We start from the raw sequence: 22849 nt of genomic DNA on the forward strand, positions 1-22849 counted from the left end.
TAAAACAAAGATATGAACTACATATACAAAATAACAAATAAGATGAGATCTGGAAAACCTAGAGATAAAAAGTTTACTTTGCTAATATGGTAAATGTAAGAAAAACACGAACAGGCAATTAGCAAAAGATTGCTTTAATTTAATATATACTAAAACCTTTTCCACAAGATAAAGATCCATTAAATCTCCAAATTTAACTTTAAAACCAGCTTTAGTGTACCTAAGTCTCTTCTTTTAGTCTTCCTCCACCCATGTCATTTATTATTGAACTAAGGTTGTTTATTGTAGGCAAACACAGAGTAAATTGTATCTGAAAACAAGTATAAAATGGGTAAAGAGATTGGAGAAAAGACACTACCTGAGATTAATTTTTTTGAAAGTAAATGCTGTTATGTTTAATACACATTTACATATCTCTTCCACAGAAAATTAGTTAGAAGCTAGATAACAGATTGGTAGGATTCTCGCCTTCCCCCCCCCCCCCCCCCCCAAAGAGATTCTGGAGGACTGGAAAGCAGCTGATCACTTTGGTTCTCTTGCCCTGAGATTGAATTCCAGTTCAATTCTCACAATTTACATCAAGGACTAGGAGAGACGAAACAGGATTTAAAAGCAGACAACAAATAAAACAGGGTAAGGATGCACTGAGATTAAGGTCAAGACTTGGTCCTTTTTTTTTTTTTTTTTTAATTTTTATTTATTTATGATAATCACAGAGAGAGAGAGAGGCAGAGACATAGGCAGAGGGAGAAGCAGGCTCCATGCACCGGGAGCCTGATGTGGGATTCGATCCTGGGTCTCCAGAATCGCGCCCTGGGCCAAAGGCAGGCGCCAAACCGCTGTGCCACCCAGGGATCCCAAGACTTGGTCCTTAAATCACACAGGTACAGGTTTTAACATCCTGAGTGTAATAAACTGATAAGCCAATTCATTAATAAACTTTAATTTCTTAAAATCCAGTTTCTGAGGGGATACCTGGGTGGCTCACTCAGTTCAATGTCTGCCTCTGGCTCAGGTCGTGATCTGGATGGAAATCCTGGGACTGAGCCCTTCAGCAGAATCTGTTTCTTCCTCTCCCTCTGCCTCTGCCCCTCCCCTTGCTAGTGCTCTCTCTCATAAATAAATAAAATCTTAAAATAAAAAAACAACACAAAACAAGTTTCTGGGTTTTTTCCTTAATTCAAAGCCATCCTTGGACCAAGTGTCTCTCTTCTTCCAACCATCTATTCCATTTTTTTACTGCCTACCCATTTCTGAACTTTTCTTGTCCCACTCCAGTTCATCAATTACCAACAATCTCTTCATTTAATATTTACTAATGCTGAGGAGTTGAGTCTATAAAGAGCAATGAAACATAATCTCTATCATCCAGGCCCTAACAGTATAGTAGAAAAGGAAAAGGAAATAAATAGACACAACTATGTGACAAAAGCTATAGAAGAGAGAAGTATAAGCAGACATTGAAATTTTGAAGTATTAGTATTCATAGAACCGATGGAAAAAAAATTGCAGAGAGAAATAAAACATGTGCGCAAAGAGTTCAGCTGGCTATTAGATAGAAACTGCCAAAGAGTTATACAAAACTAGAGCACAGGTACAGGTGAGGAGGAAAAGGTAGGAAAGGGGGAAAAGGTCAACTTTGTAAGCCACATTATATGGTTAAGACTATTCAAAGTTAGTGAAGGAAAAGAGACGTGACATGACCACATATGCATTTAGAACTTTAGAGTTCTCAACTGGAGGCAGGCAGTTGTGCCCCAGGGACATTTGGGAATGTCTGGAGACATTTTTTGGTTGTCACAACTGCAGGGGACAGGGGGTGAGGAGTACTAGCATTTACTGAGTACATGCAGGGAGGCAGATAAAACACCCTATAAGGCACAAGATGATAGCCTACAACAAAGAATTATCTGGCCCAAAATGTAAATAGTGCCAAAGTTACAAATCCTGATTTAGAGCTCAATCCTAGGGTACAGGAATAAGACTAGAGGCAAGCGGGATCCCTGGGTGGCGCAGCGGTTTGGCGCCTGCCTTTGGCCCAGGGCGCGATCCTCGAGACCCGGGATCAAATCCCACATCGGGCTCCCGGTGCATGGAGCCTGCTTCTCCCACTGCCTATGTCTCTGCCTCTCTCTCTCTCTGTGACTATCAAAAATAAATAAAAATTTTTTTTAAAATTTTAAAAAAAAAACTAGAGGCAAGGGATTAGGTAGTCTATAAATTCTAAGAGAGCAGAGGTCATGTTCTTATTTTTCCTGCAACTTGATCCTAGCCCAGTGCCAGATAGAATGCAGAGAGATTCACTTAATTACTTAGTAAGTGAATGAATGATATTAGAGCTCCAGGCAAGAAGTACAAAACCTAAAATGTGGTTGTTACAGTGGCAATGAAAACCAGATTCAAGAGACTAGAATAGAATACATATGCCTTATTTACTAAATGAATTTAAGAAATAAATTAAGAAGTCTAACTCCCAGGCTTGGAATAACAAATTTCAGAAGGTCAGAAGTTCTATTTTACACATTTTAAAGTTTCAGACAAATGTGAGGTATTCAAATTGAGGGGTACAACAGTTTGCAGATAGTCTGAAAAAAATCTAAGAAAGGAAAATCTAATTTATCACCACACTCATCTTAAATGATCCTGAGTTGAAAGCAGGAAGTTCAATTTAAAAAGTAAACAAACCAGGGGATGCCTGGGTGCCTCAGGGCGTGACCCAAGGTCCAGGATCCAGTCCAGCATTGAGCTTCCAGCATGGAGCCTGCTTCTCCCGCTGCCTGTGTCTCTGCCTCTTCCTCCCTCTCTCTCTCATGAATAAATAAATAAAATATATTTCTAAAATAATAAAATAAAATAAACAAACCTTAAATGCAGTATGGTAATGTGGATCAGATCCTGGACAAGAAAAAGTAATTAGTGGGAAAATTTGGTGAGATAGGAATAAGACCTGGTGTTTAGTTAATAATGTGCCAGTGTGGGTTTTGTAGTTTTAAGAAATGTACCAGATAATGTAAAATTTTAACATTAGGAAAAACTGCATGGAGGGTATAAAGGAGAAGTGAATTGTGCAACTTTTCAGTAAATAATTTCTTATTCCTAAATTAAAAGTTTATTTAAACAAGTTGTACCTCAAATGTGTCAAAATTTAAATATCTGAATCTACAGTATAAACATTTAAATCTACAGTTTATGAAAAACTAAAATGTTAAGAAGGGTTTTTTTCTTATGTCCGTTGATACTTGGTAGTACTATACTGACCAAGGAAAGAGCAAATCTTTAAAGGTAGCAAGAGAGAAAATGGCAAAGAGGAATCAATAAAAAAAATTAAGTCAGTACTACAAATGTTCACATTAAAAAAAAAAATCTAACCCATACTCTGTGGTAGCTTGAAATGATACAATGTATCACCATGGAGGCAAAAAGTCTGATGAACTTTTCTTCTATTACCATCCTATTCCCAATTTTGTAGCAATGGCAAAACAAGACTGTCACCAAGAGAGAACTGTTAAGATGTGACACTAAACTATAATAACTAGAGTCACTTGATTACTCCAGCTTTTCTTTAGTGACTTAAAAAAATATACGCAAATACAAAAAAAGGAGGTAAAATTGGCATTCTAATAATTATTCTTTTAGATCAACGAACTAATATATTCCTGAAAAATGAATGAAAAAAATTATCTTAAACCCTAGAAGTAAATTAAGTCTTTCAAAAAGGTAAAATATTACCTACTTGTTAATTGTTACCTGACTATACCAGTTGCATTTCTGCTGTGACATAAAACTCAAGATATTTTTGCCACGTTCCCTATCAACAATATTTACTGATCTGACCATTATGACTTAATACCAATCTTCTTGAGTAGCCAAATGCCACTACTTCAAAGCTTAGCTTATTGAAAATAAGGCATAGCAAAACGGGAGTCAGTCTGGTTTCATGACGCACTAACCTGGTTAAGCTGTGGAACCTTTCCATGCCTCAATTTCCTTCTCTATAAGAACAGTTCCTCTTATAGACTATTTAAGGTTTTAAAGGAGAAAATAAATGGAAAATGCTGGAGTACTGCCTGGCACACGTAATTACTCATATAGCAAATGTTAAGAGGAAAGTTACTGTCAATCATTCTTGAACTTTCATTGACTACACCAAAGGGCTATCGGACAATGTGTTCAAAGAATAACATAACACATTCCCCTTACTAGATAGATCTGCAGTTTTTCAAGAGAGGATGAACTTCTCCCTATAGGGGAAGCTCCTATAGTATTTTACTTTCCTCTTCTTGAAAGAAAACTATTCTGCCTCCAGTATAATTTTCTAAGTGCAAATACAAAATATACTCTAGTGTCTCAAATTCTTTCCTGTTTTAAAAGTTGTTCTTTATATACAGATTACATATAGATATTATTATATAACAAAGACACTTAGGCTGAAAACAAAATCATCCACGATTCCCATCATACAAATAGGATACCTTTGAAAAGTAGGACAGAGAAAACAAATCAGAATACATCACAGAGACAAAAAGATGCAAATCATAAAAGAGAAGGTGATAAAGAAGATAAAGTAAAAAAAAGTCTGGCTCTATTCAACTGGAGTCCCAAAGGGAAGAGAACAGAGCAAAGATGGTATTGTCTAAGACAAAGCCTGAGAATTTTCCAATGCCAGTAAAAGACAATTACAGATTCAAGAAACCCAATGGATCTCTAACAAGATAAATTTTCAAAAACCCTACTGACACCAAGACATATCATAGACAAACTGCAGAAAACCAGCAAGAGAGATCACCTTCTAAGCAACTAGTTAGAGATATAAACCCACATATATCAATTATTACATATATAAGACAAAATGCTCTACATAAAACATAAATATTGCCATACTGTATTTTTAAAAAGCCACTTCTACACTATTTTTAAGATATGGAAAATAAAAGAACAAAAAAAGGTTAAAAAGTAAAACAACGAGAAAAGGTATACTATATAAACATTAAGCAAAAGGCAAAATTGTAATGTTGATCAGTAAACTTATCCAGAAAAGGAAGAAATAGGATTTGGATAGGTGGAAGAAGGAGAATACCACTCCTGAAAAGGTAAAAGTGGGGGGTGGAAGAAGAGACTATAACTAAAACATGAAAGTCACTGAAAATTAAATTTAGACTGGTGCTAGAGGAAGTATGACAACATTAAAATATCTTATCCTCTTTTACTACCTTGAACAGAACAACATAGCAGGGTAGAACTAAATAAGATTCATATTACAGTGCTCTAAGTATGACCTGGAAGGGAAAGAGGGAGAAGACACTGAAAGCCTAAGATTAGTTTGGAAGACGCTACTACATACAGTGATCCAGGTAAGACAAGGGCCTAGTAATAGAAAAGATAGAAGAGATAAAGGAATGAATCTAGGAGGTATTTCAAGAGGAAACCTAGCTATATCAGTTTTCCTTCGAAATTGTAAAGGGAAAAGAAAAATGCACTATGCTTTATAAAAAAAATAACCGAACTATTTTTGTTTTCCACCATTTTAACTAATTTGTACTACGATAGTCATACACAAATCAATCTCATACATTTTAAGAAACATTTTTTGTAAAGATAAACCATCGACAGGCTAGTTAGCCTACATAAGGTACAATATTAACAATCCATAATTACACATGACTTCTTCACTATTAACATTACTGACACAGTAAAAAATCTGGTATCTTTTTCCTCTTTGAATGCTAATGCACATAATATGAAATTCTCTTGAAGTAGCTAAATATTTTTATTTTTGAAAGCTCTTTACCAAGAGAATATCAACTTGGTAATGAACTCAAACAACTCACCAATGCTGGGTGGGCTACCATAGTTAATTGGTGACTCGGGTGGTCTTCCACAATGCAATGCAGCCAGAGCAGATCCTTTCCACACAACATGCTTGCAACCTATTAAAACACATATTTTTAAGGATCCAAAGATAGGACATACACACAAAAAAGAATGTCTAAATCCTGTTAGAAATTTTTCATACTTTTATTTGTGCGTAGCAAGGACTGTCTTCCAGCTCCTAATAAAGTTTGTACTCCAGGAACACTTTGTGGAATTTCTTGTTCAAGAAGAGGTCCTAGCCGATGACATATTTGCAGCAAGTGATCAGGTGCTAAATGTCTGTAATACTTCACCTATTATGTAAAAAACATAAAATACTGCTAAATAAGATGACATAGTTTCTTTATCGTAAATAAGATATACTTTAAAAAACAGTAATTTATTCTGGCTAGTCAACATTTCATTTTACTTAGGGTAAAAAGTTCATGCTTATTCTGTGCAACCACTGGACTTAATAAAATCGTTATCCCAACCACCACTGAATTCATTTAGGAGAAAAACTGCTGAAGAATTAACATAAGTAAATATATCCAAGCAATAAATTAGCAAATTCTAGTCAATTCAAATAATGAAGAAAAAAATATATAGCATTATAACCTAAAATGATGATGTTGTAGTTCAACAGTTTAATTTTGAAAAACTTTAAGCAAAAAAGTCATCCAACAATAAAATACAATGAATGTTTTGGATCCTTTACATTATAAAAGAATTATCTCCAGAATAATTAAGGATAAAAAAACCTTAATAGCCCATGTCCTCATCACAAAATTTAAAAACACTTATATAAGCCTCTATGAAGAATTCTGTAATTTATTCACAACAAACCTTTGTAAGAAGACCAAATTCCAACTATTCATTTAAATAAGTCTCAACTGGCAACCCGGGTGGCTCAACGGTTTAGCGCCGCCTTCAACCCAGGGCCTGATCCTGGAGACCCAGGATCAAGTTCCACATCAGGCTCCTTGCATGGAGCCTGCTTCTCCCTCTGCCTGTGTCTCTGCCTCTCTCTCTATCTCTCTGTGTCTCATGAATAAATAAATAAAATCTTTTTAAAAAAAATGTTTCAACTATAAAATAAATCTACCTACTACAAAAAGTTTGGGCACTTTTGGAACAACTTAAAACACTGCTTAATTTATGCTAGCATTGGAAACCAAGCTATGAAATTCTAATGTTTTTATTATCCATCCTAAAAGTCTTTTCAAAGAATCTAAAGAGAATCAGAGGAAAAAGTTACACTATTTTAATCACTTTATAGCTACGTTATCAAGTCATAAAAATTTTCTCAAGGTACTATCTAAACAGTTTAGCGGTTCTCAAACGGAGTTCTGGGAATCCCTGAAGGTTTCTGAGGTAAAAATCATGAATACTAAAATGTTATTTTGCTTTTTCACTCTCATGAGTGTATGGTGGATTTTTCCAGGGGCCACATGACATGGGATATCACAAAAGACTGAATGAGGCAGCAAAAATAAGAATCTCTCTAGCCAGACATTAAACATTCCCCAAAATGTAAAACAATGATTTTCTTCATAAATTTGTTTTGGAAAATAATTACTACAAAAAATGTTGCTTTATATTAACATGAAATGAGCTTATATTATTTAAATGAAATTTTAAAATTTGTTTCTTTTTTAAAAAAGATTTTATTTATTTATTTATTCATAGAGAGAGAGAGAGAGGCAGAGTCACAGGCAGAGGGAGAAGCAGGCTCCATGCAGGGAGCCCAATGCGGGACTCGATCCCAGGTATCCAGGATCACACCCCGGGCTGCAGGCGGCGCTAAACCGCTGTGCCACTGGGGCTGCCCTTAAAATTTGTTTTTAATCTTTAAATGATAAACAGATTATAATCCATGTAAACAAAGAAAATTCAATGATTTTTATTAATATAAAGGGGTTCTAAGGCCAAGTGTTTGAGAACTGCTACTCAAGTTCACATAGTAATAGCAATTTTAGTATGAATTCCCTGTAAGACTGATTTAGGAAGGGAAGTAAAGGATTAAATCATTTCATTCCATCTTGCAGTATCTGCTATACTGTACCAACAGAAGAACTTTAAGGTAATTTTTAAAAAGTTAGTGAGGGGTGCCTGGGGGGCTCAGTCGGTTAAGCCTGTTTTCAGCTCAGGTCATGATCCCAGGGTGCTGGGATCGAGCCCAGCATGGGACTCCCTGCTCAGCGGGGAATCTGCTTCTCCCTCTCCCTCTGTCCCTCACCCTTACCTCATTTGTGAAAAAGTTAGCCAATACTCATCCTTCTAAGCTAGAGCCAATTCGGAGAAACCAACCTTACTTTTTAACATAATATGTTGCTGTCATAGAGACAACACGGAGCCACAGTGTCACACTGATAATTTAAAGTAATACAGAATGTGGCATACAGTAGATGGTCAGTAAGTACTAGTGAAATGAATATTTGAGAACAGAGGTTCTAATACAAATTATAAATACTACATTATGTGCTACTGAAAAATCCTGATAAATCTATTTGCTTTTTTTTAAAAAATCTATTTGCTTTTGTTTAATGCAATTCCCAAACTTGTTAAGCTACAGACTCCCTTTTCTCAATATCATTTTGACTAAAAACATACTCTTTAAATACCAGTATGCTTAGCTAAGTAAAAAACCATTTAGAAGAAAATATACCAAAAACAGGATTTTTTAAAATTGTATTTATACTTTTCTCTAATCTTCCCTAAAATAATTTACTCTAGAATAAAATTTAAATATTTATAGGGTCCCTTCCAGCTCTAAGTTATATATAATTATTCTGATGTGCTTTCTTTACATTGATCTAAATTCCTTTCAAAAATTTTACTTTAATCATAAAGTTCATTACTTATTAACTTTAGTTTTGTGATTATCCTGTTTTATTAGAGTCTCTTTGCAAAATACATTTCCACTAGTGAACCTGAAAATCCTTACTGAGGAATCCTTACTGAAGAATTCATAAAATATTATGAATCCACTTTTTCAGACTTAGTCTTTCCTTGGTGTATTTTTCAAAATCAACTTTCATTTTAAAGTTAGAAGAGATACTTTCAGTTCTTAAAATCCTCAGGCTTTCTGGCTTTTGAGACTTTATACAAGCTGATCCCTCTGCTGGAAATCTTTTCTTACCCATCCACTTCCCCATCTCTATCTCCTTCATGTCTCAGTCTCACTGCTCTCCATGAGCTATTACAGTATCTCTGCCCCTTTTTGGACATTCTATCTCTGTGTTTCCATAGCACATTATACTCCTTCCCAAAACATTCTTAACCTCACTCACCACTGCTCTATAGTACTTTTATCATATTAATTGTTCTTAATATATTTTGATATCTAGATCTCAGTGGGAATCTAATGATAGCTATGATCCTTTTCCCCAAAAATACACATATACAGGCCCTAACTGTCTTGCCCTGTTTTGGAGGTTCCTAAAACCCCTCCAGTAAGATTGCTAATTTCTGATCCTTGACCTACAAAAGAAGACATGGGATTATATCTTGTTTACCTATCTACCCAATGCTTAACATAGTACTTGTAGTTAAGTGTTTATTTCCTCGGTAAGTGAACACATGACAATATGCAGTAACTACTGACTTTTCTGATTCTATCTAGCCATTAAGTGGCAAAGTTCTCAGGGTCCAGGATCCCAGAGCCCAGTTCCACATTCTATTTCATCTCACTCAATACTCTCTCCTTGAACAATTATTATACCAATGATTCCCAAATTTGTGTCTATAGCCTATGTTTGCATATCAAACTTCCTTAAGACATCTCTCTTTGGAGTCCCAAAGCCTCCTCAACTCAACATAATGCACAAATGGACTCATGATAGTGTTAACATGCCCCCTCCCGAAATGTTTCCTACCTTGGCAAACAACACCATCCATCTGTCCATCATCTATCCATTATCCAAAAGAAGTCACTTTTTTTTACTGGGCCTATTCCTCCTTTCCACCTCATTCCCAACATCCAAGGAGTCACCAAGTTCAACTGATTTTCCCTTCCTATTAAACTCATCTACCCCTATCAACATAATAATGACCCAATTGCAAATCATCTTTGCAATAAACTCCCATCTTTCTCATATCCACTCATGCCTCCTACCTCATTCTATTCTATAATCCCTTCTATTCCAAACCTATTCTCTATATTGCAACCATAATGCTCTTTCTAAAACCTTTATCTCGTCAAATCACCCTGACTTTAAAAACACTTCAGAGATTTTCCTTGCTCTTTGGCGATCCAACTCCTTAGCATGGTCTACAATTCCTAAAAGGCACATATGGTCCACTCATATTCCTTTGCTTCATATGGCACATTCCAGCCTTACACGCTCCACCCCCTACTTTCCACATTTAGACATACTAGCCATCCTTCAGGTTCTTTACCTGCACTCTCCTGTCAGGCTTTACCCCTGTGGTGCACACTCTAATTTCCCTACATCTTCTTGCCCAAACTACTCTTCTTTGTGCTTCAGATCTTCCCTTCAATGTAACTTCCTTTATTTCTTTTTACCTTACCAGTCTAAGTATGTTATCTTGGGTGCATGCTCTCGGTGACTCTTCCAGTTTATGATCATACATTTACCAATTTTATACCAGCTTATGATTATACATTTGGAAGTTTAATAATTTAATGCTTTTCTTCTCAATTTGGGAGTATTAACTAGAAGAAAGTAAGAACCATGTCTCATTTTGGTCCCAGCTGCATCATATACACAACATTCATATATATATATATATATATATATATATATATATATATATATATATCCACACACACACACACACTTTTAAAAACCAATGAAAACTTTCTTTTGCCACCTCTTGAAAACATTATTCTTAATTATTATTAATCCATATCGCTATGATCAATAAAATGGATTTTAAGAAATTACTTCAGGTAGCCCAAGTGGCTCAGCAGTTTAGCACTGCCTTCAGCCCAGGGCCTGATCCTGGAGACCCAGGATGGAGTCCCATGTCAGGCTCCCTGCATGGAGGCTGCTTCTCCCTCTGCCTGTGTCTCTGCCTCTCTCTCTCTCTCTCTCTCATGAATGAATAAATAAAAATCTTTAAAAAAAAAAAAAAGAAATTAAAATACTTTAAAAATTAAAATGGTTCATTTATGGCTATACAGATACAATTTTTAACTTTCAAAGTGGTAAGAACACCGTATCTTTAATTTTATAGCTTAAGATTTTTAGTTTGAAAGGACTTTTATTTATATATACTAGCAAATAACTAAAAGGAAATTAAAATTAAAAGGGAAATTGGAAGTGATATTTTAACAAAATTCCTTACCCAAAATGTCTATATGTGGATTCTCAGTAGCTGTTTGTACACTATTCTTAAAACAAAAAAACACTAATTCTAATTACTACTGATTACTTTCCATAACCAGTGCTGCTTTTATTTTAAGACATTCAACACATAAAAAATATGACCAAGTTAAAAGTTAACTGTGATAAATATTAACACTATCATAGCTAACACATACTGACTGTACTCTAAATGCTAAGCCTTGTGGTAAGCGTAGTTAAGTTATACATACGAAAGTTCAGCTCATTATTTTAACAACCCCTAAGAGATTCTACCTATTTTTTCCATTAATAAAGAAATTTTTGTACAATAAGAAAAACAAGGTTCCCAAGATCATAGACATTTAGTGGATGATAGAAATAAGAGTCTAACCAAGATAGTGTAACTCCAGCCCTCATTCACACTGCCTATAGCACCTACTGCCTCAAATATATATCTCAATATTGAAGCTAAAAAAGAGACATTTTGAATAGTTTTCAACAGACATTAACCTGAGCCAGAAAAAGAAACATTCTAAAATTCTTTTTCACTACTAAGCAAACGAGTACAAAAGCATAAATTCCAATAGGTAAAGGACACTTATAGGTAAACAACTAAGGATAGAAAATAAAACTACAATGATAGGGTGACAACCCTACACATTATCTCCCACTGTGGCTAAAGGAAATCAATGTGATCAAGCCTACTTTTCTCAGTATTTCTAAGATTAAAATTTTAAACTTTTAAAGTCACAAAGTATAAATAGATTAAATAATCAAAGGATTAATACCATAAGATTTATGATTACTATTCTTAGAAAAGAAAAAAATGCGTATTTATCATCTCTGCTCCATTTTTAAATTTTCATAAACATGTCATCTTCTCTAACACTCAGATATAAGAGCCTGCTTTATGGATACAAACTCTGACGCCGACCCCTGGAGATTCACTCCTACACTAGAGGGTTAGTCAGAGCTTTTCTAAATTCATATCCCCAACCCCACCTCTAATCTCATTTGAAAATCATTTGAAATAGTAACAATAATCTCTGCGCTAACTGTCCATAATTAATGGTTAAAACCTGAATTAAAGGTATCCCTTTGTAAATATGTTATCTAGAGCAGAGGTCAGCAAACATTTTCTATGAAGGGTTGGACGGTAAATATTTTAGGCTTTAGAGGCAACTAACTGTTGTATGTATTTTTTTTTACCAATTCTTTAAAAATGTACTACTTTAGCTTCATGGTCTTACAAAAATAGGTTTCCTACATGATTGACCTGCAGCAACCATAGTTTACCAATTCTGATTTAAACAATTCTCGGTTTTCTCAATGTTTCCAGTGCGGGGATAACAGAATTCTGTTAAGGACACAATCATGCCTTACCATCTTGGCCCAAATTATAACCCTGTATCACTCCTTTCTCAGGTTGATATAAAACATTTCTAGAATCATCAATAACAATTAGAACAACAAAATCCTCTTCTGAAAATGTGAACCATAGCAAGGAACAAGAAAAGCCTGAGCTCTTTGAGTCGTTTACTTTCCTGCATCTTTAGCTAAAACAATCCACTTCTGCTTGTGATGCTACTTCATATAAATAGCAGCTCTTCCCAGCCAAGAAAAGGCTGCCATTGTCAATGGAAATTATCATTAAAAGGTAAATTTTATCAGCAGGAAGAAAATACAAAAAATTTGGAAGCCACTGTATTCCATCAGACACAATGTCGTTAAGAACACTACTCAATTTTTAAAGAAAAGGTCAGTAGTTTGATTGAGAGCTCTAAAGTCAAACAGTCTAGGTTTAAACTTTCAGAGTTCGGGGAAAACATTTACTCTACGTCTCAATGTCCTCATCTGCAAGACGGAGACTTCCAAGTCACCACCTTAGGGGGTAGTCATAGTAGGTGAAGAAGCGTTGGCTGTCACTTTAATTATACTCCACATTACATACTACATGTTGCTCCTTCATGTTGAAAATCTTTCTAGACCTACACAGGAAAAAAAACATTTTGGAAATCTTTTTAAGGACATTGCTAAAATGAGGTTAGAGCAATAGAATTCATTAAACTACTTGATTACCTGTGCTAACTAGAAATGTCAGTCCTTCTTTTAGCATATAATTAAGGAAGTCCCTATAAAAATAAAATCCACCAAATATTTAGCACGACTATATCCTGAACACCTGATTGGTTTTAAAAATGTCCGTTTTTCATATCTGTTTCTCAAATTTTTTCCAATCTGAAAAACTGAGTTCTAAAAGGTCAGCTTAATTGAATACATTTTCTTACTTTTATAATTATTCTAACATATATTCTATAATTTAAAATCATAAATTTAAAAAATCTTATTTGCTATTAAAAATTCTCTAAGCCTATTTTTAAAACCAGATCTCAAAATCTCAAAACTTTAAACTTGTAATTATAAATCTCTTACCATTATTCCAAAGTATATGTTAAATTACATCTACAATCTTTATTTATTTTTTAATATTTATTTATTTATGATAGAGAGAGAGGCAGAGACACAGGCAGAGGGAGAAGCAGGCTCCATGCAGGGAGCCCGACGCGGACTCGATCCCGGGACTCCAGGATCATGCCCTGGGCCAAAGGCAGGCGCTAAACCGCTGAGCCACGCAGGGATGCCCACATCTACAATCTTTAAAAGCAAGTTTACATATTCTGAGCATTTTTTAAAAAATATAAAAGCTTTCCACATTAAAAAAATATATAGAATACTTACTTTGTGCCAAGTATTCCTAAAATTTATCTTCATAAGCAAATAAGGTTAAGCATTTTCCCCACTTCACAGATAAAGGAAACTGAAGTCCAAAGGTTACAGTTTCTGTGAAGTCATACATTAAGAGTAGGAGAAATTCGTAATCAAACCTAGGTCTCTTGATTCCAAAGTTACTGTTATTTTCATTACATTACAATTTCCTTCTCAAAACCATAGTTCCGGCCCACGGTCATACAGGTCTTATAATTACAAACTTAATAGGATCTACATAACCATTTTTCAAGTCAAAAACCTCTAATCTTGGTAACTATTCTCAGAAGGGCCCTTACACGCTTATGATTTCTTTATAATTAGAAGTATAATAAAATTAATATAGAACCTTATTAAGTGTCAAAATTAATCTTGGTGGTCTATTTATTCTTAATTAACTATCAATAAACATGCTTGAAAGACTGTATCTTCTATTCACAATTTAGTTAACCACCTAAGAATTCATTTAGATAATTCAGCTACTATCATCAACACAGTTATCAATACAAATCTGTCTTTTAAAGAATATAGTGCTCTTCTAAATCTTATTCATCACAATCTGACTATACTTTGCTAAAAACAAACAAAAAAACTCACCCACTTTAACCAGAATTTAACCAGGTCTCCACAAACCACAAAGGATGTTCTATAAAACTTAATTTAAAGCACCATAAAATGACAAAACTTAACTTTTTAAAATAACACATTTTGAAGTTTTGTTTTTAAATCAAATATTTTCTAAACAAAATTTGTGCAATAAGAAATCCTTTTTAAAACATTGTTTACCAAAATATAAAAATCAAATATGAGATTCTGTTGGCAAAATTATTGTCTACCAATTTAAAGATGGAAAATTCTTTAACTGTTTACTCTTAAAATGCCCATATAAATACTCTTAAGAGAACGACCAGTTTCATTTTTAGTAATGTTTCGGTTTCAAACACTGCACTAGAAATAACTAACACCACACATACAATGGCAGTGAAGTTGTTTTAAATAAGTATCTCCAAATTGCTTAAAATTAGTATTTCCTCACCCAAAATCTAAACCAGAATCAAATGACACAAGGCAAATACTTCTCGCACTTATACTATAACCTCTGCCAAGACAGTCTATGTGCCTGTTCGCTACCTGATAGAGACCAAATGGGTCATGCCACCATGACCATGGGCCATCTGGAGTCTAGAATACATGGATTCTTTACTTGCTTCTTTGGCAGCAGGCTGCCATTATCCATGCTACCACAAATAACCTAAGCTTTGCACTATAAATCTCATTCCTTTTACAATTTAGTTTTAACTTAAGCAGAAGGTGCATCAGATCATGTTACTAAACTACATTTTCTTAATATCAAAAACAACTCATCCAATCAACCATACTTTTCCTTAGCTATGATTTCTGAACTCAAATAGGCTGCTTCTGTGTGTTTAAGGCAAATAAGGGTGGACCTGCTTCACATTTGATGACTCCCTTCTCTGTAGTGACCAAAGGTTCTCACCTATTTCTCTCTTCTACATAACTGTTTTTTTTAGCACACTGATGAATTCTCAGATTCTATAGAGAAAAGAAATACTATCATTTTCTCCAGTCTGTTGTAAAATACTGACAATCTTCTATATTCCATATGCTCGGTAACATATATTTACTCATTCCAAAATAATTTATTAATTTTCACAAGTTACTCATAATTGTACCTATAACATGGCTTCTCACAAACAAAATAAAAATTGATCATCTTTACACATTTTATATTTATTTCTAAAATTTTACATTCAGTTCCTATTATATATTAGCCCTTATTACTTTTAATATAATTACAAAAGCAACTTAAATATCTTAAAAGAAAAATACTCTAAAAAAAAAAAAAAAAACTCTCATTTTAATCCCTGACTTCCTTGAATTAAAAGTTCTTTAAAATGGATACACTTAATACTCTGTTAACTTCCACTTTGCTTGGTATTACAGATACTCTTCGGTGAATTCAGAAACTTACACAATAAAAAGAACCTATCTAATATTATTTGTCCAGAACAAGTTGTGTAGGATACAATTTTATTTGCTACAAGTCTGTAGTGACATGAGATAACTACAAAATTTGGGGGAAAAAAAAAAAAAACAACTGCAGTAGACCAGGGAAGGAGTTTCTAGATTAAAGACGACAACAACAACAACTTGTGGTCTGACAAAGAAATTGAGTTGATTAAAAAACTGGCATTCATAGGATTTATTTAACCTAGTGCTCACTTAGATTAATTCAAAAGAAGTCTGATTAAGCTCTGTTTAAAACAGAATCTTTAGGCCAGAACGACACATCTCCTCTCTGACAATTTAAAAAATACAAAGTAAAGAAATTTTTTAAAATAAATAAATAAATAAAAATACCATCTCTTGAGTTTAAAATTATACAAATCTTTGAACAGAAGGAGAGAAGCAACAGCCAAGTTTCCTCACATTCCTAAATGTCATCTGATTACCAAAAGATACAAAAGCTTCATATATTTTCTAATCAATTTTAGATATTTCAACCACCCAAACATTTCTGTGTTAATTATTTCACAAAAACAGTCATAGAATCCCTATACAGACGACCGAAATTTTTCTAGAATTCTATCCATAATGCTTTAAAAATTATTTATTTTTAGCATTTATTATATTGTTTCTTTGTATCTTAGGCTTAACTATTTCATCCTTGGATCTACAACATAATTATACGAATAGTATCTTCTGAAGGTTTAAAGCAGGTTTTTTTTTTTTACACCGCAGCTGCTATGTTCAGAAAATCACGCACACTTGTTTCTGGAATAACACTTTCTCTTAAACTTTAACGCATTTATAAAGCTGTAACTGGAAACTTTACTACCATGACCAAAGTTCTGATAATAGCAAACACAAACTCTTAAGTAGTGCTTGATCTGTCCCAGTTATCACTCACAGAATCCTACAAATTAGGGGCTATTATTAGCCCATTTTACAGACTGAGAAACAGACTCCTGTAATACTATTCAGCTTTGTAACAGTCATGTAAAACGCCATTGTGTAGTTGGGGATGGGATAATCCAACTGCCCCTTATTTTCAAGCCACTTTACAACTATTCAGGAATATAAAGAATTTAACAGGTACTTATTCCATTTAAAAATCTTTCTAAATGCCTCAAACTTCTTAAAATAATGCAAGGGTAAGAAGGATGAAGTTTTGCCTGTTTCAGCCCTTCAGCATGTAGCATTTCTCTAACACATAACATTGTATTGTTCATTATAAGGATTATGAGATACTAAGGTCCTGTTTCAGAGACTACCAAGCCAAGCTTATTATTTTACTGACACTCTATTTAAAAAGAAATGGTAACTATAATATGTACATTCACTTCGTTATTTGCCACTTCTCATTCCCAAAATTATACTGTTTAGTTTTAAAAGCACTATATTGTTTTTAATATAGGACAGCAACACCTCATTCAAAAGCATGTTATTTTTTTTCTAAAACTTGTCCCCTAACTTTCACATTAATCAGTGTACTCTAAATACACGCACACTTAAGATACATACTTAAGTATATCCTATTCATGTTTTTTTTTCTCTGAGTTTAAGACCAACAATAATTTATGAAAACTAGTACTTAAACCATGGAGTGAAACATACTAATTACAGAGTAAAGAGGCAGTCTACAATGGTTAGTGTCTCAAAAATATTCATCTATCTCTAAGAAGGTATGCTATTACAACCTAAGAATGGCACCATAAAAAGCACTTTTACAATTTTCTAATCTGCATGTTTTCTCCATATCTACTTTTCTGTGTTTTGGATAATCAACAACAAAATGAAGAGTTGAGCTTTTAAAGACAATGTATCACTATTTCTAGTTCAAAATCAGATTTTCAGATCAGAAAAATTTGAATTCCCTTATTTTACAAATGAGGGAGCCCAAAGAAATTGCAAACTTGCTTGAGGTAACCTGTAGGCTGACCATCAGCAGGACTAAAATCACAATCCTCATCTCCTGACTCCCAATCCTTTCACTTGAATAGAAAGGCCTCTAATAAGTGGAATGATTTTAGGAACAGCAAATACCGCTACAAAAATTAAAATAAGAATTATATTAATAAATTCTGCTACAAAAATTAAAATAAGAATTACATCATATTAATAAATTAGCAAAACATGAACACAGTTCAAAAAGAAAAAAAAAAGCCTTGTAAGCAATAAATGTAATCAGAATCCCGTATCTGGTAATAATGTTAAAAATTCTGCCTCAGAAGCACGCGATCACCACTAATTAAGGTGATAACTAGACAGCAAAACTTAATAAACTAACTAATTTCACTATTCAAATAGAAATAAATGATAAAGCTTTCTCTTTGGTCCAAAAATTAGTTGAGTTTTCCTGTTCTGTAAGAAGTTTGGCACATGTGCATGGCTCCTTCTAAAAAATAAGAATCCTGATGAAAGCTTATAAGCCCTCTTGCTTTAAAATAAATCTGTATTTAAAAATATAAAATCTGCCTAAACATACACCATAAGAGACAAACCACTTAACTTTCTATCACATTCTACTCAACGTTAAAAATGTTTTAAATCTTTAGATAATACAATCATGTTTTATAATAACTTTATCAATCACTTGAAAAAAGCACATCATTTTTTTTTCTTCTGTAAGCCTTTAAAACTGCTCTTAAAACTCTACTTTCTTCTTGGTCAAAACTCAATCACTGTGATTTTATTTGTAGGCTACGTACAGATGCTGACCTATGCTTGTTTTTAAGCTTCCCAAGTACAATTATACACCATCCTAAACAGTTGTAATTTGAGGTTTTCTAGAAATTTCAATCTGACATATACAAATTCTTCCATTTAAAATATTACTCAATTTATCAGTTAACGTAGTAACAAATTTCCAGGTACAGGGAGAGACTACGGAAACCACAAACAATAGTTATTATTTTGGTTTCACTCATCAAAATAAACTTAAAACCAATGTTGCGCAAATTCAATTTGAAGACAACAAAAACAAAGGTTTTTTGAGTAGTAAGAAAGAATTAAGACAACAGAAAACACCATACTAGAGATTTTGCATGTGCTCACTTAGACCTAAAATTTCAAGATCTTACTATTAAACAAAAATATGCTCAGATACCTAGTGTTCCAAAATATTTTAGAGCTAACTCAACCTCAAAAAGTCGAAGTTAAACCAAATACCCACACACCTAGGTACATAGTTTGATGGATATAAAAGCACTCCAAGAGATGTCCTTTTTCCAATAGATAAATATACTCAAAAAATAAAATGAGAAAATGAACCAGAGAACTCTACATTTTAATGAGAGTTCTGTCTCATGAGTACGCCAACGTGACAATTCTGGTAAAAAGGTGAAAACAGTGCAAGCAAGAAAAACCACAACCGTGCAAAATACAGGTGGATTTTGAAAAATAACAATACTAATGAAGACACTTATTGTCCTAAATGATAAAGAGACAAGAAGTATAAATTCATTTTATTAATATCCGTGAGATGAAAAACCTTCTTCCTCAAAAGATTAAAAATGAACATGGGTACCCCTGTTTTTACTGGAGAAAACAAAATGATATTCCTACAAGTATTACACATTCCCATAATTTAGCAATACACCACTAGCTGCTTCATTTTAAAAATATAACATTACTAAGAGTCTCCAAGTTAAGAACACAGCAATCTTCACTGACTGGGGTTTGTGGGTTTTTACGAGCTACAAGGATGAGTTTTGTAAAAAGAGATGCAAAAAAGTTTTGTAAAATCGGCCCAATTCTAAAAAACAGTATTATAATCTCTACAGTTTTTCCCAAAAACAAGGAAGATATGGAATCCACTTAGGTTTTTGTCAAATACGTACGCGCCCCTGCCCCCAAATTAAAGTATTGCAGATACTGAATCTTAAGAGTTTGTTTCAAACTCCATTCATTATAGCAAAGTATTAAGGAAACTAGCCTCAATCGCTATTATGAAAACTAACAAAGTGTGGAAATAAATAGTTAAGTTTCCATTAAATTTCCTAACCTACGTTTCCCTTATTTCAACATCTGTGAGCACTTACCAACCTGTATTAAAAGTTATTAAATCCACAAGTTAGATACTCTATATCCAAATGAAACAAAAGCCATCAAAATCATGTCACATCTTCACCTCACAGAAGACATTCAATTTTAAGTAGCTGAAACGTCCTAATCATTTCAGAAGCCTTCATGAAGTAATGTTACTGGTTATAACTACCTCAAAACATCAGTCCCGAATCAGTTTCACTGCATAGATTAAGCGCGCTTCCCACCCTCCCACTGCCGGCCTTGTCACTGCTCTAATCGCCCAATAAACACATTCATACAAACAACCTAAATCAATTTGGGAGACAAGAATATGGAAAATTTAACTACCGATACAAATACATTTAGTTTTCCAGTCACACTATACTACTTGGTAGATCCACTTTCAGAAGACAATTTATTAGAAATTGCTAAACATAATCGCTTTGAAAACCCACATTAATGTTTTTCAAGCTATGAAACAAAATATACGCCAGTTTAAACTGAAAACTTTTACTTGCCAAGTTCCGTACGACAATAAATATAAGGGCAAAAATCAAAACTTTTCTGTGGCCCCCCCCAGTAATAGTTTTTAATTGAAAGAAGCGGCATAAAACGAAAATTAGCAACATGAGAAAAAGCCTGTTAAAACTCCTGGCTTTTCGAGGTTACAGGCTTTTGCACTTCTGCGAATGTGTTCTGGTAAAAAGCATGATGAGCCTCTGGCCAACTATCATCATACATCTGAACCCCTCAAAACAAACAAACAAAAACCGTAGCTCTGAATTTAAGGAGAGCAAAAGAATCGAGAGAGGAAAAAATAAAAATAAAAATATCGCCTAGCTACGGTTCCGCCGCGGGTGAATAGCCTGCTTGTGAAATGCTAATGCCACTTCGGAGCAGTTAGTCACCAGCTATTGTGTGGGGCAGGAGAAAGCCGAGCCGACCGCGCGTGCAGAGCAGCGAGCGAGCGAGCGAGCAGGCAGGCGAGCGAGCGAGCAAGCGCGCCCTCCTTCCTCGCGCCGCTCCCGCCGCCGCCGCCGCCGCCGCCGCCTCGCGCGCGCCCCCGCGCCCGCACGGACGCGCGCGCCGGCCCCTCCTCCTCCGGCCTTGCACTGCACAACACTCATGACGTATCTTTATTTCTAGCACATTAACAAAATATCACAAATAAATTGTCGGCAGCCCCCGCGGCCTCGGGGTGCGGGTCCCCCCGACCACTGCCCCCCGAAGCCCCCGCGCCGGCCTCCCAACCCTCCCCGTGGCCTTTGGAGCTTTCACGTTCTGGGGCCAAGTTTTTGTCTCTGTAAAAAATTGCGGGAAATTCAATTTTTATTCGACTCGGGGAAAAGTTTCTTTGCTCCGCGACGTGAATGTCTCACCAGATTCTGGTAGGTCCTGGGATGCTCCTTCCCGGTCCAGTCCGTGCGGCGGGGCAGCAGCTGCGGGGAGAGGACGCCCCGTGAGCCCGGCCCCCAGCCCCAGCCCGCCCGCTCCCCTCCCCCGCCCGCCCCGCGCCCCGGCGGGGACCCCGAGCCCCGCGCCCCGCGCCCCGGCGGCGGCGGTGGCGGCGGCGCGGCCCAGGGGCGGCCGCGCGGCGGCGAGACGCGCCGGGCCGCCGCCGCCCTTACCTCCTTCTCGGCCACCTCGCGGATCAGCACCTGCAACAACAAAGCGGGGAGAGCTGAGCCCCGCGCCCCGGGCCGCAGCCCCGCCGCCGCCGCCGCCGCCGCCGCCGCCGCCGCCGCCCTCCCCCACGCCCGCGAGCAGCGAGCGCCGGCTCGGCCCGCGCCGCGCGCCGCCGTACCTGAGCCGCCTGCTGACAGGGTCCATCTTCCAGGAACCGGGCGATGAGGAAGTAGAGCTCTGCGCGGGAGAGGGGGACGGGGAGACACACAGGCTTAGCGGCCGGGCGGCGGGGGGCGGGGGACCGCGGGCGGAATCGCCCGGTGCCAGCGGCCCCAGCAGCCCCCCGACTTACCCGATCGCAGCTCCGAGAGGCCTTTCCTCTCACAAGACATGTTTATGGGTCACTTCAGGGCCGCCGGCGGGACACCCCGCCGCCGAGGGGAAGCGGGGATGGTGCCGCCGCCTGCCCTATAGCTGTCACTGTGTGTTCACGAGCCCAGCCTCGGCTCCACCATTCAAGCAACGGCGGCGGAGGCGGAGGAGGAGGAGGAGGAAACAACAACTCTCAGGCAGCGGCTACGGCCGCCGCCGCCTCCGCCGCGGATCCCTCCGCCGCAGAAAGGAGTCCGCCGCCTTCGCGGCCCGGGCTTGGCCCCGTCCTCGGCCCGCGCCCCCGCCCCCGCCCCCGCCCCCCGGCGCACAAAAAGGAGTGCCTTGGGCCCCGCGCCCCCGCGCCCCCGCGCCCCGGGCGGCGAGACCCCTGCCCCCGCCTCCCCGGCCAAAGGTGCGATTTATTTATTTATTTCCAGTCGGAGAAGATGTCGGAGCCGGAGCCGCCGGTTGGCTGAAAGGCGCTTTCTCTGTGGAGGCCGCCCGCGGGAGGGAGGGGGGCCGGGGACGGCTCCGCGGAGGGATCTGACGCACACGGAGCCGCAGCACAGGCTCTATTCAGCGGCGCTGGCTGGGGCTGAGATGGAAGTTAGTTTCTATGTAGCAGAAATGGGAAACAAATGAAGCAAAACTGCCCAAAGAGGGGAAATGCCCCGAGGATGGGGCTCCCTCTCACGCGCGCACACAGGCACACACGCAGAGAGCCCTCTCGCGCCGGGCGAACTCGGGATCGCGCTCCCCGGCCCGAGTTGAATGATAGTGTTTGGTTTCTGTCTCTTGCCATGTGCATGTGTATAAATGCTGCGGATTGGCATCTGTGTAAGTCTTGTCCTGCGTTATTTCTGCAGCCTATG

General features: G+C 37.0%; 1 protein-coding gene across 3 annotated transcripts in view; it reads right to left on the reverse strand.

Annotated features, from left to right (window-relative positions):
* The window catches only part of PHIP (pleckstrin homology domain interacting protein), a 131893-nt gene extending 109669 nt beyond the window's left edge, over positions 1-22224 (reverse strand). For 2 of the 3 annotated variants that reach the window (XM_038554573.1, XM_038554572.1), the window contains exons 1-6: positions 21958-22222; positions 21784-21842; positions 21608-21637; positions 21359-21418; positions 6014-6164; positions 5829-5927 (exon numbers count right to left, since the gene is read on the reverse strand). In XM_038554573.1, the coding sequence (XP_038410501.1) occupies positions 5829-5927; positions 6014-6164; positions 21359-21418; positions 21608-21637; positions 21784-21842; positions 21958-21997 (439 nt within the window). In that variant the 5' untranslated portion in view covers positions 21998-22222. Of the gene's footprint in view, positions 1-5828; positions 5928-6013; positions 6165-21358; positions 21419-21607; positions 21638-21783; positions 21843-21957 lie in introns of all 3 variants that reach the window. The other variant, XM_038554576.1, reaches the window with a different exon arrangement.
* Positions 22225-22849: the final 625 nt, after the last annotated feature.

Source organism: Canis lupus, chromosome 12 (genome assembly GCF_011100685.1).
Source record: "Canis lupus familiaris isolate Mischka breed German Shepherd chromosome 12, alternate assembly UU_Cfam_GSD_1.0, whole genome shotgun sequence".
Taxonomy (NCBI): domain Eukaryota; kingdom Metazoa; phylum Chordata; class Mammalia; order Carnivora; family Canidae; genus Canis; species Canis lupus.